The 15876-nt window shown below is 43.1% G+C and overlaps 1 protein-coding gene and 1 long non-coding RNA gene across 3 annotated transcripts; both read right to left on the bottom strand.

Annotated features, from left to right (window-relative positions):
- Positions 1 to 3088: 3088 nt before the first annotated feature.
- Positions 3089 to 6305, bottom strand: LOC146201450 (uncharacterized). 2 transcript variants are annotated; one of them, XM_084595854.1, is made up of 6 exons: positions 6084 to 6305; positions 4966 to 5154; positions 4471 to 4590; positions 4114 to 4313; positions 3628 to 3725; positions 3089 to 3225 (listed from the first exon to the last, which is right to left on the bottom strand). In XM_084595854.1, the coding sequence occupies exons 1-5, from the start codon at positions 6229 to 6231 to the stop codon at positions 3681 to 3683; spliced, it is 702 nt and encodes a 233-aa protein (XP_084451980.1). In that variant the 5' UTR covers positions 6232 to 6305; the 3' UTR covers positions 3089 to 3225; positions 3628 to 3680. The 2 variants fall into 2 exon arrangements, with proteins under 2 accessions (XP_084451980.1, XP_084451982.1); XM_084595856.1 differs by lacking the exon at positions 4471 to 4590.
- An 8257-nt stretch (positions 6306 to 14562) lies between these two features.
- On the bottom strand, positions 14563 to 15546 carry LOC146201451 (uncharacterized). Its single transcript, XR_014705359.1, has 2 exons — positions 15430 to 15546; positions 14563 to 14732 (listed from the first exon to the last, which is right to left on the bottom strand). It is a non-coding gene; the product is annotated as an uncharacterized LOC146201451 (long non-coding RNA).
- Between the last annotated feature and the right edge of the window lie 330 nt (positions 15547 to 15876).

Raw genomic sequence — 15876 nt, forward strand, 5'->3', positions numbered from 1 at the left:
ACCGAGGATGACGACCTTAACCTAGAAGCAATGAACAATAATTTCAGAGATGTCATTACTGAGTGTGCGGTAGAAGTAGGCAGGAGGATAGTTAGGGAGGATACTGGTAAACTATCGTAAGGAGACGAAAGATTTGATTAAGAAACGTCAAATTAAGAAAGGTTCCAACCCAACAGACACGATAGAGCTGGCAGAGATACCAAAGCTAATCAGTAGGCGATAAGTGGCCGACATAGGGAAGTATAACATGGGGAATGTGAGCATGCTCTAAAGAATAGGGGGCAGCTTTAAAGCGGCAAAGTGAAAGCTGGACATAGGCAAAAATCGATATACGCGCTAAGGGACAAGGCAGGCAATGTCATCACAAATATGGACAAGATATAGTCAAAGTAGCCGAGGAGTTCTATACTGATCTGTACAGTAATCAAAGTATTCAGGACAATAATGAGATTAGCAGTAAGGAAAAGCAGTCGGATGTTCCACCAGTGATGAAGAACGAGGTTAAGAAAGCTTTAGAAAGTATGAAAAGAAGGAAAGCAGCTGGGGAGGATCAGGTAACTACAGATTTGTTGAAGGATGGGGGATATATCATGCTAGGAAAGCTGAAACTTCCAATCTTCAAATCGTATGCAAGCTCAGTACATAGTATGAATCGCAGATTCATCGCCTGCCGAGTATGGTTTACATGCAGTGACAATATCTGTTTTCTAGGTCAGCTTTAGCGTCTCATCATCGGAGGAAAGCGGGTTCCCAGATAATGGATGTCATGTGAGTAAAATACCATGCTGATGAGGCTGTCATTGCAAATTTCATTTATTTAAGCATTGTTCTCCTCACAATATCGTAAAATATTCTGCTAACAACAATTTGCGCAAGTAAAGGTGCCTCCACAACTCTTTCGAACCCCAAGCTCTGTTACGACACCAAGAAAGAGAAAGCTAGTAGTGGTAAGTTAGCTAGACAGAAAACACTTAGAAAGAGAGAGTTACCTAAGAAGAGAAAGTTAATCTAGAAACACTATTCAACAGCAAAGACTGCATGTGTGTGTGTGTGTGTGTGTGTGTGTGTGTGTGTGTGAATGGTCTATTTCTGGCATGTGCTTATTACTTATAATCCAATGACACTGCGTAATAAGGGATTGTGAGTGACTGTTTCTAGCTTGATTTTGCACCCATGGTTCTGGCTAACACATCTAACATATATGTATGCTGCTTTTTGATCAATAAATCAATGAATTTTTGAGTTTGTGAGTGTCCTCCACATCAAGCTGAGGTAGCTGCTGTAAGATCTCCTGGTTTGGAACTATGGTGCAAGAAACAGAAGAGCCAGTGAGTCCAGAAAATTTTGATTTTACGTAAGCCACAGTCCAAATTTGCATATCGTTACTGATGAAAGTACATGTGACTGCACTCTAGCAGCCTACAGTTGTCAAAGGAGGCTAAATTTCAGTTCCACTTTATAGGCTGACACTCCAGAAAAAGCCTTCTTTAAAGCACGCGCCAAGAAGTTTGCTGAAGACCATGCAAGGTCTAAAAAAAGATCAAGAGGCTGCAGCAGTGCAGAAGAAGACTGCAGAAGCAGAATGCCGAGCTGAAGGCAGTTCTGCAAACACTAATGCGGCAGAACATCCTACTAAAGGAGCAAGTGGCCATGCTCGACACTCTTGGTGCTGCCAATCAGCATCTCCTTAAAAGGCAGTTATCAAAGCGATCTGGAAAAGACGTACCTAGGCAGTTCTCACCTGAGCTCAGGGCATTTGCCCTTACTCTAAATTTCTATTCGCCACGAGCATATAATTATGTACGTCAAGTCTTCGACACCTGCTTGCCTCACCCTAGAACACTAAGGAAGTGGTATCAAACAGTAGACGGTAATGCTGGGTTTTCCACCGAGGCATTTAAAGCGCTAAAAATGAAATGCGATGACATGAAGAGCCAAGGCCACCAAACTGTGTGCAGTTTGATGGTCGATGAGATGGCAATCAGGCAGCAGGTCCAGTAAAATAGGGGTCATTTTGAAGGGTTTGCTGACATCGGCACAGGAGTAGATAGTGATTGCCTGCCTCAGGCAAAATCAGCTTTTGTTCTCATGGCAGTGGCCATCAATGGACGATGGAAACTGCCCTTAGGATACTTTTTTGTCGATGGTCTCGTTGGAGAGCAGCGCGCAAATTTAGTCACACAAAGCCTGTTGCTTGCTCATGATGCCGGGGCAATGATTGTATCACTTACATGTGATGGTGCTCCAGCTAATTTGGCCATGCCGCAAGAGCTTGGGTGCAGCTTCAGGGATGTGGATTACTATGTTTTTTATGTTGTTCTTAACAACATTCCCTCATCCTGCCACCCAGGAACCTGTGGCTGCATTCCTCGACCCTTGCCACATGCTAAAACTTGTGCGCAATGCTTTAGCACATAAAAAAACTTTCATTGACAATAATGGGAGAACAGTAGCATGGCAGCATGTTGAACGGTTGCACAATTTGCAGCAAAAAGAAGGGATTCACTTGGCAAACAAATTGTGCAGAGCCCATATTGAATGGCACAGACAGCCAATGAAAGTTAGACTGGCAGCACAAGTAATGAGCATTTCTGTTGCAACAGCACTGGCTGAATGCCGAGAGCTGAAACTACCCAGGTAACGCAAAATGTCACTGGAACGTTATCTGAATGGCCACAAATGTCAGAGAGCAACGTTGCCTGATTGTTGCTAATGTCACTATTTTTGATCACCAGATAACGTTATGCACTAATGTTTCTACAACGTTCTGAAAACGTTGACGTTATGTTATTTCAACGTTATACCAACAAAAAATGACGAAAGAAACGTTGCCTGTACATTGCCTTAATGTATTCTAAACAATGCATGCGGTACCTTCCTCAAGGAGCTTCTAGGCAAAAGCTACATAACCCGCACCATCTGTTCCTACTAGACAAGGTGCAGCCATAGCTGATGAATCGTGCATGAGTGCATTCTGCCTTCCTGAAGTGACTAATGTATGCTTATATGTCGACAAGGCACACACCAAAAGGCAGTTACGCAGTAATCGTGGTCTGCTGACCGGTCACTTGAATGACACAGCCAGTGCAAAAATTACGTCAGGTGCACATGTGAGATCATTTACACAATTTATTTGGCATGATTGTACATCTGTTGAGTCAGCAATTCCATGAAGAAACGAGCAATCACATAGCTGCCAGGTCATCCATTCCATGAATTAGGCCACTAAATTAAAAGAACAAAAACACAAAAAAGATTATTATTCAGCCAAAATTCAAGACAGCACTTACAAAGTAATCAGACATCTAAAACTAAATTTGCAGGACCAGAATTACTTGTGTGTGGAGCGTGCCAATATTTATTGGACAGATAGTACAAAAATAAAGAACACCAGGACACCCACTGAATTTCCGCTTTTAAAACCATCAAAATTACAGCTGATGCAACATTGATGGCCTTACACTATATCCCAGAAGTTTACTTTTATGTCCCATAGGTTTTGCCTATGCTGTTCCATATGATATGCTGGTAAGCTAAGTGACTGTGACAAGTCCAGTTTTTGCACAGCTTGATGCACAAGTAGACTAAATGATAGTCCAGCTTCCGTACACAGCATAACAGACCTACCGTTTTTTTGCAGCGTGCTGGTGCGTAGCGAAAATGGTCGCCAATGTCATGTCTCATGTCCACTTCCTTGCCCAACAGGCAAGACTGCCGGAGGGCCACTGCGCAAACAAAACAATATCACAGACTTAGGGCAGTAAACCTAGACACACACTGATATTTACTACAAATTAACAAAACCCATTACATCTGTTATGAACTGTGAACACGCTTATGAATACATTGAATTGTGCATCTCAATCTATTATACGACTCAACGAATCCACACCTTTTGCACAAGGTTCTTCAGAAGCCCTTAAATGAGCAAAAGAAAAAAAATTAGAAAATACATTAGAACGCAGCAGCAAAAATGGACTGCTGGCCAGAATTTAAAAACTAGCCAAATATATATTTGTGCCAGAATAAAACCACAAATATAGAGCTATAACATGCACTGCACAGTAAAATGTTGCTTACAACACCCACTACAGGCACAAGGCAAGTTTTTACCTTGGATGCCGCTTTCTGCTTGTGCTGGTCTCGGTGGAGGACGGCCAACGAATGGTAGTTGCTTGGCTTGTTGTGTAGGAACTGTAGATGGTAGGCGATGATTATCGCAGCTTTCATCGCTTTCACTTTCCTCACAAACAAAAAGAGCCTTCTGTTTCCTTTTTTTTTTGTTGGGACGTTGCTGCCGTCTTCATCCGACACTGCAGTTAAAAATGTTTCAATTCAGTTATTTCAATAGTGGCTTGCTAAAGTAACATTCACAAATATAGCAGCAAAGCAAATGGAATATGCATGATTAATATAGAAAGTGTAAACATATCAGGCAAAAACATTTTAGCAGCAAAACTGGACTCGTACTTCCATACAACGTCTTCTTGGTGGGCTTTCTCGGCCTTTTTGTCAGCCGTTCCTCATCAGCTGTCAAATCTGACACCTCTTCAGCTTTCTTCTCTCTTCTTTTTGCGTCAGCATATGTTGCTGCAAGCAAAGAGTTCAGTGTAGAAAGATTGAATGACACGGCTAAAGGGAAACTGAATTAAAATAGTAAGCAGACCCGTGAAAAGGCAACGTTCACAACTGCTTAGCAACAATATTACTGAAATAAGAGCATAACAATATCACTATAACAGGAACCTTGAGCCAATGAGCAACAAACACGATTACTGATAAGAGTCATTGAATTAAGATGATGTGTGATTATTTCACCATTTTGGCTCAAAAGTTCTCCCCTCTGGCAGTGCTTAACTTATGTGCATCGTTGCCTTTATACACTGCCACAACCAAGAACCTAAAGCTCCAACAGTACCCTATAATCACAATACTATCTTGTGACAAAAAAAAAAAATGACGTACTAGTCTCGCCTAAGATTCGGCATTTGTGTGCAATCCATTCTTTTCCAGGCTCCTCGCAGTCTTTTATAGCGCTTGGGCAACGAGACGGGGTTCGGTATGGCAGCCATAATGCTTCCCCATTCCACACCCAGAATTTTGGGGACGGCAGCAACTCCGTCCGCACTGCTGAATTCGACGATGTAGAACATCCTGCAAGAATACAGCGCAGTTAGCATAACAAGCACTAGTGCCAAGTCAAAGGCATTATTTTCTAAGTGCCTCTGTTGAAGAGACTCTAATGAGTTGCACTTCACTGCTCAAGTTTCCAATCAATGAGGGTCAATTTATGGTCAGTGTGTATTTTGCCAGCAGCTGAGCGAGATGCATGCCATTGAAACTAGTTTTCTTTGCACACTTATTGCTGGCGTTTCAGGAAATTAAATCGCTGCAAACAGTATCTCCTACTCGGCATGTGCAAGAAATTTTCAACAAGAAGTTTACTGCTGATCTCTAAAGTAAAAACAGCGCAACACAGTCGTGGCGAAGAATTTCAGCATACTTAACTTCCAACTATGTTCAGTCCACGCAGATGACACACACACACACACACACACACACACACACACACACACAAAGCGCCAAAATGCTAAACCGGAATGACAAAGGGCGCATACATACACTGAGCAAGTTAGTTAGCGAGATGGCTGGCTGGTGGCCCCAACCGGCGGCCTGTGGGCTATCAAACTAGATGAATTTTCAGTCACACTTCGAGCAAACGATTAATGACACTAATCGGTCACACAGACCTAATGATGCGGCTCTTGCCACGGGCGTGACAACTTAGGCGTTAGCGTGACACTGTCACGGTGACCACACCGCCAAAGAGGCAAAATAATTTCAGCATTTGTCTCCTGATCAGAACACAAGCAGCTCTGCTGAACATCTGTGATGCGGGGCAGCGCAGCACTGTTCTGCTGTGAAAATGTATGGCCAGTCGTTAATGACAAAGAAATTCATGATTAACAAAGCAGCAAGGAATAAACAGAAAACGCGTGGCGCATCCAATGTGGTTCCAGATGCGGCAGTCTGAGATATGCCTACAAGCTAAAAGGGAGGTCACCAAAGCAATAGCAACTCACCTGTGAGCGATGAACAGTGCATGCAGTCGGAAGATTGAGTTCGCACGTGAAATGCGGCTGCGAAGTCTGCACGAAGGCACTCAAAGTCAAAATGCACACGAGCACAGGCAAGTGGCAAGACAAGGCATAACGTGCGAAAAAGCTCCATAAAGCCCCACAAGAGCCATGCCGTCGTGTTTCTTTTGTCCCGCCATATTGAATGTGGTGCCGCCTGAACCAAGCCTGAACTGCCTGAACGCAGCAAAATAATATGAAATAAATATTTGTTAATTTATGCTAATGTTCAAGCTTAGTAATTTACTGCGTGAAAGTTTTTTTATTTGCAAAAAATTGTTTAGTTATGGTTATTTATTACGTAAACGCTTTCGTTGGCCAAGACAAGCAATGTATGGCACACAAACGAGGTGTAGTCGAGCCAAGCTCAAGCCCAGCCAGTGTGTGTTCACATCTCATGCTTGTGTAGCAGCGCGGAAAAGTGGCTTTTTCTCCTGAACACGCCTTATCATGTTGTATCAGCTTTGCGCTGTTATAACCCCGATACTTGTGCGTAGCTGAAGCAAGTGATCATACTGCTCATTCGTCGATGACCTTCAGTGCACCATGATGCGTACCGCTCGTGTTTGCGAGTAAAGCTGTGTCTATCGGCGATGGAGAGGACATAGTGGTGTATCATTGATGTTGGAAGAAGACAGAAATTCTGACGCAGGGCAACCAAAATAGCAGCACTTTGCCAATCTGATAGCCCTACTGTACAGCAGTCCCTTAGAAGCTGAAACTTAGCTACTGCCGAGGAACATTTTGAGAGGGTGGTGTTTCACAGCAGTGAGTCCAGTTATCATAGCAATGACGATGAAGAATTGGTTTCTCCATTGTGCCCCGTTGATCCACCGCCAACTGGCGAAGTTGCCGAGTCTCAAGAACAAATTCTACAGCAGTATTCATGCAGCAGTGAGCTCCGCGATTTTTCGTCAAGCGAGAGTGAGGTGGATTTAGCTCCGGCTTTGCACGACCCACTTCGTTCATGGGCTGTAGATAACATTTTTGCCGCCCACATCACTAAGCTTCTGAAAATTCTGCAGCCGCACCACCCAGACCTCCCTTCTGATGCCAGAACACTGCTGCGGACGCCTCATGCCAGTAGTCACCAGCATGGGAAGTGGCACTTACTGCTTTTTTGGCGTCACTGGAAACCTCATTCAGCAACTAGAAAGTGGAGCCATATCAGTGAGCGCTTCAGTGATTTCCCTGACGATGAACGTCGATGGTGTGCCCTTATCTAGGAGTTCGTCGAAACAGTTCTGGCCTGTGGTTGTGCGGGCCGAAGAAAGCTCGCGAAATGAACCTTTCCTTGCAGCCCTCTACATGGGGGACTCAAAACCCGAGAGTGTTCACTTTTAGAGCTTGGACTGCACCATGGTGAAGCTGTGTTCCCTAGTGATTGTTCATGCATTTGTTTGCGACATGCCTGCGCAGGCATTCCTTAAATGTACCAAGAGACATGCAGCATACTATGCAAGTGAAAAGTACATGCAAAAAGGCATGTACTCTGTAGAGCATAGGAAAGGTATATCTCCTGATGTGTTGGCCCCTCCGCGTACAGGTGAAAACTTCAACATGACACAGCCTGATCATCACAATTGCACATCACCATTGCTCAAGCTGGGCATCAGACTGGTTCCCACTAGACTATATGCGTTTGGTTTGCTTAAGAGTTATGAAAAGACTTCTAGTGCAGTATTGGACATCAACTGCCCCATCAGTGTCAATGCTGCCTTTGAGTGCACGTAGGGCCATTTCTGAGAACTTAGTTACTTTGGCTGTCAACACTCCACAGGAGCTTTAGCGCATTCCAAGGACCCTGAGTGTTCTAGAATTTTGGAAGGCATCCGAGTATAGAAATTTCCTTGTTTACTTTGGCCCCATTGTTCTGAAGCAACACGTTGCTCATCCATTTTACACGCACTTTTTGAAGCTAAGTTCTACCATCACAATACTGGCCTCACCCGATCTTTGTATACCTGTGTGAATATGCTGAGCAGCTGCTACTTAGCTTCGTTACAGAGGCAGGTAAGCTTTATGGCAGTGGCATCTAAAATGTTAGCATACATAGCCTCTCGCATCTGGAAGATGATGTGCGACGGTTTTGCCACATTGCCATATTTTCAGCCTTTCCTTTTGAAGCTTTTCTAGGAAAGCTGAAGCGACTGGCCAGAGGCCATGCCCTTCTTACGGAACAAATTTTTATGCGAGCAGCTGAACTAAAGCAGTTCAAGCAACCAGTGACTCCTAGAAGTGATGGCATCAAGCTGTCCAATATTCACATGAATGGACTAGTCCCTGAAACATTCCGGGGGCAGCGATTCAGTAAGACTACGATTGGGAAAAAGTGTTTTCTACAAAGCCAAAAAACAGCTGTGTGAGGATAACGGGTGGAAATTTTGTCCTAATAAGAAATTTTATAGCAGCTGAAGGTGACGTCCTTATTTTCGGGCAGCACTATGCCGATGTTACTTTCATGATGCAACGCTGTGGTCTGTTGACATAGGTGTTTACAGAGCCCGAGGACTTTCACGGGGTCTGAGTACGTGGAGCATCAATGAAATTGGTACAAAATGTGTGTGCTTACCGGTCAAGAAAAATGCAGATGCTATTTTTTGTGCGCTCCCATTGTAAAAACCATACCTTTGCTTGGTACTCTCTGACAATGACAAAACCATTCCCACAACACGGTGTTTGTTTGCACTCATGTCCATGATATAATTTTCACTGTCTGTTGGGCTCTCAACAGTATTGTAAATTAATAAAAGTATAGTTTGTGATATTTTTGACCATTGTGATCTGATGATTTGTTGGAAAATAATTACTATCTAAAATTGTTTCCATGTTATAAAGCTGCCATTTATCACTTGAGCATATATTCTTGTCCAACCAGGAATTTCGCATTTCACTTTTGCAGCTTTATTAGTTTCGCCAGTAATATCTAACTCGGCCTGTTTATAAATGTTGCAATAGCAATGTTATCAAAACGTTGGTGAGATGTGTACACCCAACGTCAGTGCTGTGTATGCCTATAAACGTTATGATGACGTAAACTCTAAACGTCAGGGCAACGTATGTCTTGCAACGTCGCAGCAATGTGAGATTTTGTCGCATTACGTTGTGTGGAAGTTCATACATACAGGCAACGTTTAGGCAATGTTTTGCGTTACCTGGGTAGAAGGGTTTGCCGACTCTGAACCTACCGAGAAATTTTTAATGTGTATAAACAACACATTTGACGCACTAAATTCAAGGAGCATGCACCAAAATGGGTTCAAAAAACCATTAAATGAGAGAAATCTGAACAGCATTGAGGCCATGTTTAAAACTTCAACCATGTACCTTTCATCTCTGAAAGAATCCATAAATGGTCGAAGACTGGTAGAGACAGCTCGGAAAACAGGATTTATTGGTTTCATTACGTGCATGAAAAGCCTAACTGCTGTTTACAATTTCACTGTTGGGGAAAAGAAAGTTTTGAAATACCTTCCAGCCCACAAAATTTGTCAAGACCATCCGGAACTTTTTTTTGGCCTCATTAGGTCATATGGGGGTCACAACGACAACCCAACTACACAGAAGTTTCGCGCTGCATTCAAAAAAGTAATTATCAAAATGAATTGGGTGATGCTGCCACTGGGAACTGTTTACCGCTGGAGGCAGTCGCAATCTTATCGTGCAGCAGTGTGCCCAGTGCTTCAGCAAGTGAAAGGTTAAATGCATCGACAGAAAGAAGACTGATTTTGGACAATGACACAGCTGCGCAACACTAACAAGTAGCCAGTGACCACGACTACATGCAAAGCTGCTGTGTGAACGTTGCACGGCAGCACTTTTCACAACTCAGCCTGATGCACATAGCTACTCATTCATCCGGAGGAAAAGCAGGGGAGGACTACGCTACCCATCACAAAGCGTAATTGAAATTTGCAAAAAAAGTGAGTCACTTGTGCGGTGGGCACTACATACTAAGTGCATAACATCGAAAAACTTGCTGAGGGATCTTGTGCATGAGGTTTTAGACTCCTTTCAGCAAAGAGAGCTTTTTCCAGAGCTTCATGAGCACATGTTTGACACTGCTCCACTTGAAAATCACTACATTTTACTTGTGCAAAGCATCACAGAGTGCTTCTTGAATATGAGGCTCTTTCATGCAGGCAAAATGGTCACAGAAGGCTTCCAGGATACTCATGTGCGACAAGTGTACAGGAAGCTTACTCAGTTTAAGGGGCAGTAGTACGTAAATAGGCACTGTTTGTTTTCTGAAATCCATAAACAGATTTAGATGAAGCTCGCTTAGTTCGATGCTCAGTGACACTTGCATATCAAGTATTTTTTCTTTTCTGAATCCTTAGTAAGTTGCAGCCGTAGAAGTTCATTATTTTCCCTTTCTGGAACTTGGGCTATGTATTGTGTACAGTAGTCATAGCTTGTGCTGGCCACAAGATCATTTTTCGAGTATTAAGAAAAGAGGTACCTTGATTTCAGAAACCTATGACGTGATATGATGTGACATGTCTGTGATGTGACTGCACTAACTTCGCCCATCCCTCTCTCACAACTTTTATATCCACTCACCCCTTTCCCCCAGTGCAGGGTAGCAAACCGGTTTATTTTACGGGTTAACCTCCCTGCCTTTCCTCCTCATCTTCCTCCTCCTCCTGGTGTCATGACAGCAGTCTGAACTTGTACTATTACAAATCTCCAAGGTAACACTAACCACAAATAGGTTCTCTGTTAGAAGAGCAGAAAATTGTATTAAAAGTTGTTTAAACACTACCCTTTTTTTCAGTTAGTGGGGTGCAATTAATATTATGTGAAATAAAAATGAAAGGAAATATGTAGCTACAAGCAACACATAAGTAAACTTATGCCAGTGTGAAGTTTACTACCCTTAAACTACACTGCAGCTCTAAGAGAAGCCAGAATGTAAGGCTTTTACATATATTTCATCCATGGTGATGGATTTTAAATTTTTTGTAGCTTTGAAAAACCACTACAATTCTTAAAAGGTCTTGATTCCAGGTGCTTTCACTTCCATCCCCTATTGCCTCGCATCGATGTAGAGAAGAGCGCGCGAGTGTATATATTTTAACAAATGACCAAATTCAGTTCGTACCGACTGGCTGTGTATGGAAAAGAGTCCGCCAAAGACAACTGCAACATGATTATCATGAAATAGAGCAGGCACATGAAGAATCTCCCATCTCCCAGTTTGAGAACGTCCTGATCTATGTTTTTAACGTGCACTGGCATCATACGACACATTGTTGTTTTTGCATTTTATAGCAACAGAATTGCTCTCAGTGTAATGGAGGACATGCACAGCATAGCCTCTGTAGCCAGTGAATGAGCATCAAGCTCCAGTGCATGAACGTCAAGCTTTATTCAACCTGTCCTCGAGGTACCAGATGACTATGCAAAGCTTCTGGAAAGTGGTTCAGAGAACATCAACCTTCAAAAGTCTTTGGCGAGCATTGAAATTGTGAACTGCTTTACAGTTCAATGCAACTAAAACGTTGTTACAGTGCCTGCAAGCTACCCTGCAACCACAGACTGTGCATATGTAAACAGTTTTGTGGAGACTATGAATATGTTAATTATAACAGAACACACGTATGTCATTGTTTCAACAGCATGTCTTGCAGATTTGCATATTTTGTAACTGTGCTCACCTGTGAACTAGCTATGCCATATGCTTAACAATGGTTTTCATGTTACAGCAAACTAGTCGGACGTACATTAATTCTAGATGTTAGAAAGCTTTTCTGTGTATACATAAATTATGCAGACCTACTTATACCCTTTTTCATTACAGTTGTCTAAATGTCCTCTGTAAATATACCATGTAAGTATTTGCTACTGTATAAAAAATACTAATAAATACTGTGTTCTGTACTGTATGTCATTCAACACATGCAGCAATTGTCTAAGTGTGCATAATACTCCATATGTCTGTTCACTCGTTGAATGCAGTGGTCGAGCGACCCCGAATAAATGTTTTGGTTATGAAGCATGGTATTCCACTGTATATTTTCATTGTTATAGCGTCCCTATAACAGGGCAAAATTTATACAAGGCTTCTCTATAGAGAATGCAAAACCAGGTCATACACATAATTTTGTTTATGAAGACCTTCCCTTTAGGAGAAAATATATGTTTGCATAAGGAGATAAAAGGTAGGTCACCTTGCATGTATGACTGGTGCAAGAGCCACTTAACTGCAGTATATAAAACAATATTACAAACGCTATGTATAACATGGCTGAGAAAAGTAAAGCATACTGCTAAAAGTGCATGTGCACAGAATTGGTTTCATGTTTGCCCCAAACAATAGACTCGTAGGCAATGAGCCCAAGCTTAAATTACCGAGTGAAACTATTCTCAAACTTTGCTCTAAAAAAACTCTTATGGATGAAAAATTTTACCACTATAGCAGCTTAGTGAGCTAATTCTAATTTGCATAGGCGCACATTATTCTTTTCATTGGTTTCTCGGGCAGACAGTTTTAACCTTTACGTGCATGCATTGGTAGTGCTTGTCTATGAAACCAAAACAATAAACCTACTAGTTTTCTTGTTTTTTCATTACAAATTCTCTTTCACCAGTATAATGCGTGTGCACACTAGCGCTATAGCTGGAATATGTTCCCTTGTGGTTGACCGCTCACTTGAATATGTTGTTCGCTTAGTGTTGATAATCCGTATATGTAAACATGCATGCAGTACACTCGGAGCATAAACAATTCGGGTCTTTGGGTACAAATCGGAATTCATATAGCGGAGCCATCAGCGGCCACAGTTCTGCGGGCGCTAATCATTGAATCTTCCGAGAAAGTGAGCAACATAGCTTTAAAGCTTGCTGTTCAGTGGCGACCATTCCCCATGAATAGAAATATATGCATCGGCGCCTAGAAATACGATATCGCACGCGCCATCGGTGTACGATGCTCTACGGTCATACTTTCGACACGAAGCGCGGCGGCGATGCTGAAAACCGCTTCCTGTCCGTGTTTTTTTGCACAGACCTGGGTAGCTGCAGTAAGGAACTGATCGAAGCAAGAGTCGGTGAAGCACGCCGACGTGCAAGCGATTGACACTAGCCATCGCGGCGCGCCATAAAATTTTCTTTGACGAGAAAAAGCTGCGACTCGGCGATGAAATGAAATGTATTACATAACAAATGAGTGCGTAATATCATGAGACGTGTACGGCTTCCACACACGAAGCCAAAACCCACCATTTCAGATTCAGTCACGGCCACCGCTACCGACTGAGAAGCAGCCGATGCCGCCCGTTTCGCTCGGGCCCTTAGCAACGCTGTTGCTAGTGGCCCGAGTTTTCATTGCAACGCGTCGCCGTTGCTAATGGCCCGACTTAGCTAACACTAAATTTTTGACGTCACTTCCGCCACACTTTCTCCAATGCATTGGGAATAGTAAGGGTAAGGGCCTCTCCTATGTTCTTCCTTCCTCCATGCGCCCCGCCCTTCCCACCATTTCCCCCCTCTTTTCCGCCCTTCCTTCAAAACGTCCGAGCGCGTGGTCGGTTTGTTTCGTCCGGGTCTCCCTCCGTGTACGCATTTCTTTTCCAGCTTCGAAGTCGTGTTTTTAGAATTTGTCTCTTTGCTTGCCTGCCGGAGCGTTCGCCACGGAAGGCTTGCCAGTGCCCTACGCATAATGTCTGCCCCCGTGTGCTTTTTCTTTTCTGTCCGCTTCTTTTATTTTACACAATAGCCTTTTCCTCCCTTACAATGCGAAGTTGCGTCTATACTCAAGTGCCCTGCCATATAGCGGACGAATTTCAGTGAGTGATACCGGCTAAATGGGGTGTACGGGAGCTTGTGCGCCAAAATATAACTGATGTTACATCACCTACTGCTGCGCTACGTAACAGATCTACACATGAAATCGCGGTCACCTTGTGGCTTGCTGTTTATCAGAACTCGGTAAATGATTTTACTAACAGCTATAGGGTTCACTAAAAATGTGAGCGACAAGTTAAACAAACAATAGCATTAATTAATGTAACAAAACATTCACACTAAATAGCATGTATCATTGTGTTCCATACTAAGCGCAAATTACATAACATCGCGAAAAACCAAAGCCAAGTAACAGGCAAATTAAAAAAAAAGTAGCAGTCCCCACACGGCATTTGATGTCCGACGGACGACCGTCGGTACGCCCGCTTCGGACGTTCGGACCTCCGTCGGGCGTCCGGTTTTTGTCCCGAAGTCACCTCTCGGACGTCCTACGGACCATCCGATGCAAGACCGCAGAACTTGTACAGTTAATCCAGCGGACGTCCGAGCGCGGACGAACGGACTATTCTTGGACGCTTCACAGTAGCATGCATACCTAGCAAATCCGCGTGGTTTTTTTCATGCATTTGTTTATAAAACTGTGGCAGGCCACTAATTTTAATAAAAGAACTAGTCGTAAGTGAAATGAAGGTTTTATTTCACGATATGTACATACATCAAGAAGAACGTGCTTAGTCAGATGTGCTCTTGCGGGTTAAGCTGACCGTTCCGATGAATGCCTCGGCCACGATTTCGCGACAGCCTAAGAGGTGCCCCGTGAGTCCGAGTGTAGGCTCCTCACTGCAGCTAGAAAAAATGCAGTTCAAAATACCACAATGAGAACTCGAAATTGGTCGCGCAAAACATTTGCACAGCGAATGACAATTATGGGATGAGATTACTACTATCTATCTAAAAAGATAAAAGCAGTATCTCTGGGAGCAAACAGTAGGAACGTATGCGATTTTAACCAGAGCTGCGTTTTAACTGCTGCAACTCGTAACGCTAAACGCTAATCGTGACATCTTTCTATCGGTTAATCCGCTCGCTTATTCGGCTGTTATATGTCAGATATGTACATAACTGTATCGTTTTTAATATCAGTTTCGGCAATTTACTTGCCTGATACGATTAGAATCAAGCTGAAACCTGTGCCTGCAGCATCGGCGGTCGGGGACCCAGATAACGAGGCTTTGCTGCTTATGGGTCGCCGCAGCAACGATGCTGCAGAAGGATTTCGAATGATTTGTGGTCGAATCAGGCTAGTACATAATCTAAACTGGTATTAAAAAAGACAGACGGTTGTATGCTATACGCGTGCCGAATTCCAGCGTGAATAAGCGAGTGGTTTAACCGACAGAAGCATTTTGCGGTCCGTGTTGACCGTTGGAACACTCGTACCAAATGAACCACTCCCAAAACCAAAATTTGCGCTGTTAATTACTAGACAGATTGAAGAGCACTTAAAAAACACTGATGGGTGCATTAAAAGATGTTTACTTACCACGACACAGCTAGATGCACCGGATTGTGAATCGCACGCCGACGAGCAAAGTTACGGTGAAATCACGGCCACTCGTGTTCAGCGGCTAGTGGCTATGGCTGGCGTAGGCTTAAGCTGGCTTAGCCGAGACTTTGCCTGAACCGCCAGTAACGCATATGTGGCATGTTACCCCATAATGCCAAAATAAAATTTCCAGTTAAAATTTTAATGTGTCACAATAAATAATATGCAGTATTTTGTATGAAAACAATTTATTAACAGCAGTTTATTAGTATTATTTGTACACTTTGAGTCAAGACAAGTCGAAGCCATCTATGATATGTAAACAAACATGGCGGATAAAACGTCGATAATATATTCAATATACCATAGTTATAGTGCGTTCGAAGCGCTGGCTCAATGCATGTGCGATTGAAGTTTATAAACTGAGGACGTTTCTTTGCGGTT

Source organism: Amblyomma maculatum, chromosome 2 (assembly GCF_055883805.1).
Source record: "Amblyomma maculatum isolate TAMU_Amacu chromosome 2, ASM5588380v1, whole genome shotgun sequence".
NCBI classification, from domain to species: Eukaryota; Metazoa; Arthropoda; class Arachnida; order Ixodida; family Ixodidae; genus Amblyomma; species Amblyomma maculatum.